General features: G+C 52.5%; 1 protein-coding gene across 1 annotated transcript; it reads left to right on the forward strand.

Annotated features, from left to right (window-relative positions):
- Positions 1 to 688: 688 nt before the first annotated feature.
- On the forward strand, positions 689 to 3,228 carry LOC125638857 (olfactory receptor 10Q1-like). The gene has a single exon (XM_048855086.2). It carries the CDS (start codon positions 694 to 696, stop codon positions 1,633 to 1,635), a length of 942 nt encoding a protein of 313 aa, XP_048711043.2. The 5' UTR covers positions 689 to 693; the 3' UTR covers positions 1,636 to 3,228.
- Positions 3,229 to 3,532: the final 304 nt, after the last annotated feature.

Here is a 3,532-nt window from a genome sequence, read left to right on the forward strand (position 1 = left end):
ACGCCACGAGGGTGGAGCGACGCACTGATTCCTTCCCACATTGTAAGTGGCATCTGCACTCAGCTAACTCACCCACGGAAGAAGCTGGGCCACTTTTGAGTTCCGCTGGCCTTGTAGCCCTGCCCCGGAACGGTAAAAACCAAGCCAAGGTGAAAGACAGGTCAGGAAATATCACAATGATGGGATCCACATTTTCAAAGTGACTTGTGATTTTGGGTGCCCAGTCTGGGACAGCACAAGTGAGGGTGATTTTAATAAAGTCCTGAGTACTCAGGCCCAGATCCTCAAAGGTATTCAGCCCTCGTTCCCATTGAAATCAATGGAAGTTGGGTGCCTTTGAGGATCTGGCTCCACCCTCTAAAAAACAGGCTCCTTTAAGAGACATCCATTTGGGTCCCAAAACCCACAGTTGCTTTTGAAACTCTTAGCTGTGAAAGTCCAAAGTTGCCCTATGAGCTGAGATGATGCCACTGGGCTCATACAGTAACGTAGGGATGAGGGCCTAGGGCTGCAGGCTCCCAGCAAGGTGCTGTATCCAGGTGCATTGTTGCAGAGTACCCTAAACGCAGTGCCTAAGCATGAGGAGTCTGAGTGTGGTGCACAGTGAGAGCCAGGAGACGCAGTGAGACATACATCCCCTTGTGTAACTCTTGGTTCTGTGGTTTCCCAGCAGGTGAGGTGAATCTGGGGCACATGGGCCACACCAACCAGTCTTTCGCCACCGAGTTTGTCTTCCACCCCTTTTCGTCTGTGTCTACGACACAGCAGCTCCTCTTCGTGCTCTTCCTTCTGCTCTACCTGACCATCATCATCAGCAACGCCTGCATTCTCTGGGTGGTCTGCACCGACCACACCCTCCACTCCCCCATGTACTTCTTTCTGGGCAGCCTCTCAGGGCTGGAGGTGTGCTACACCACTGCAGTAGTACCCCAGACGCTGGTCAGTGTCTGGGATGCCCACACCACCATCACCGTGGCCAGCTGCGGGGCCCAAATGTTCTTCTTTGTGGCACTCGGCAGTGCTGACTGCTTCCTGCTGGCAGTCATGGCCTACGACCGGTACGTGGCCATCCGGCACCCGCTGCGCTACGCCCTCATCGTGACACGACAGCTCTGCCGGTGGCTGGTGGTTGCCTCACTGTGCCTCGGGGGGCTTCTCTCACTGGGGCTGACAGCCCTGGTCTTTGCCCTGCCCTTCTGCGGTCTCCGGATCAACCACTTCCTGTGCGATGTGCCACCCGTGCTGCGTCTAGCCTGCGGCGACACGCGCCTCCACCAGACTGCGCTGTTCAGCGTGGGCGTGGCTGTGCTGGCCGTCCCCTTCCTCCTCATCTGCCTCTCCTACGCCCTCATCACAGCTGCCGTGCTGCGCATCCGCTCGGCCGAGGGCCGGCGCCGCGCCTTCCGCACCTGTTCCTCCCACCTGACGGTGGTGCTGCTGCAATACGGCTGCTGTGGCCTGGTCTACCTGCGCCCCAAGGCCGACTCAACAGAGGAGGAGGACCGACAGATCGCTCTGATCTACACCTTTGTCACACCACTGCTCAACCCCCTCATCTACAGCCTGAGGAACAAGGACATCAAGCAGGCCCTGAGCAGAGCCATGAGGCGGGCACTGGCATCCCAGCCTCGGTGAGGGGCCAGAGGGCCATGTCTCTGCAACCAGTCCCTGCCCCCCAGACCCAGGCTATGCCTGTCAGCCCCATTCCTGCCTCCCCTGCCCCTCTGCAATGTGGAGTTCCAATCCAGGTTCCACTCTTAGGCCTGGTCGCTCCATGCAGCAGAAGCCACCTATTTCTATGCCACAGGCAGGAAGGAGGCAGGGATGCCCGATTTGGGAGTGGAACGTACGCGGGCTCTGAAATGCAGCCCTAGTTGCTGCAGTGCATGAAGTGTAAACCTGTGGAGGCCAAGAGAAATCAGAGGATCAAGGTGAAAACGAGCCGTCAGCCTGTGGCTGCTATAGGGAAGGAGCTCTCTGCCGCCATCTCTTGGTGAACTGGAGGAAAAGGCACAATGCCTGACCTCGTTCGCATGTTTGTTAGCTGCCCTTCCAATGTGAACAATTAACTTTGGGGGATAAGGATATGAAATGTTTTCATCCTTTCTGTGTGGCAAAAAGACAGTGGGACTGTACTTAGTGTGTACTAACCAAAATCTCCATCTGGCACTCCTGGGTAATGGAAGTGGGGCTACAATTGGTGTTTTCGTTTGGTTTGTTGAGCAAATGCATGTATGCATGCAAACAAACATGCAAGGATTATGCCCAAGCCTCATCTTAGCTCTTTAACTTCTTCTGTGAATGGGGGAAGGGGTGTGGGTTAGGATCCTGAGAATATGAATCTACCATTGTGCTGACAGATAGTCCTCTGTAGCAAGATGCCCTTATTCAGTACCACTAGAGTTATAACAGCAATAGCTGTGTTTGGCACTTCAGGCTGCAGATCTGGCATTCAGGCTACAAGTGATGGTGTGGTGTGAGGTGACACAAAGCTAGCATTGCAGCTAGAAGAGGGTACATGATAGAGAGGCAGAGGCAAATCATTTCTTCATAGAAATCAAGCACCACGCCCCCACCCCCGGGGGCTTGGGATGGACCTGTCTGACTGCACTCTGGGCTGGACTATGCTAACCATGGACTGGAGGGGAAGGGAAGAAAGGGGTGCGTGAAAGGGACATTTGTCCATCAGACAGGCACACTGGCCTCTGGGAAAACTGAGGCAAAGGACTACTGCCCATGATATTATGTTTTACTTACTATTCACGTAAATATACAGTTGATTTGTTGTGTTTTCCCAAATCAATGCTGTGTTCCTTTCCCACTTAATAACATTTCCTTGTTTCTATACACAGACTCATGGCTCGTGAGAGGGGAAGTGTTGCCTGTTAAGGGCTCACAGGGAAGGGTTTTCCCAGGTTTCTTGTGGGTGCTTGAGCTGGTGTGTTTGTTGATTTTAAGGGGAACCCTGAGATATTTGACCCAGCCCTTTTTGCTGCTGACAACACCTGGCTGAAGGGTCACAATACACCAGAACCAAGTGATCATTGATTTTCCTGTTCTTGTTGTCTCTTACTGGACTGGTTGTGTGGGAAGGGGGAAATAAAAAAGGGGCAGGCCAAGAATCCTCTTAGAGTCAGCTCCGGATAGCGATGCCAGGGAATTGCTTCACCCTGGAGAAAAAATTATTGGTTATGTGGCACCCTGGTTAATAAAATATATGACAAATGATTCTCCTTTCTCTGGCATCATGTGTTACTAAAACCTATGATTAAGGTGTCTGGGTTGTTAAAAGTGGCAACTAATATTTGATCTCTACATGTCTGGGTGCCCAATCTGAGTGGTATTGGGTTGATTTTCAGAGGTGCTGAGCATCCACAGCTCCCAGGGACACTGACTGGCATTACGGGTGCTCAGCTTCGCTGAAAAGCCCTTTTTAAGTTGGGCACCAGCCATGGAAGCACCCAAAGTTAGTGGCTAATAATTAAGAATAATGAGCTGGGGGTCAAAAAATTGGAATTTCCATCCTGTGGGA

Source organism: Caretta caretta, chromosome 6 (assembly GCF_965140235.1).
Source record: "Caretta caretta isolate rCarCar2 chromosome 6, rCarCar1.hap1, whole genome shotgun sequence".
NCBI classification, from domain to species: Eukaryota; Metazoa; Chordata; order Testudines; family Cheloniidae; genus Caretta; species Caretta caretta.

Excerpts from the sequence above, each read along its gene's own strand:
- LOC125638857 (XM_048855086.2), top strand. The coding sequence starts at position 694 with ATGGGCCACACCAACCAGTCTTTCGCCACCGAGTTTGTCTTCCACCCC.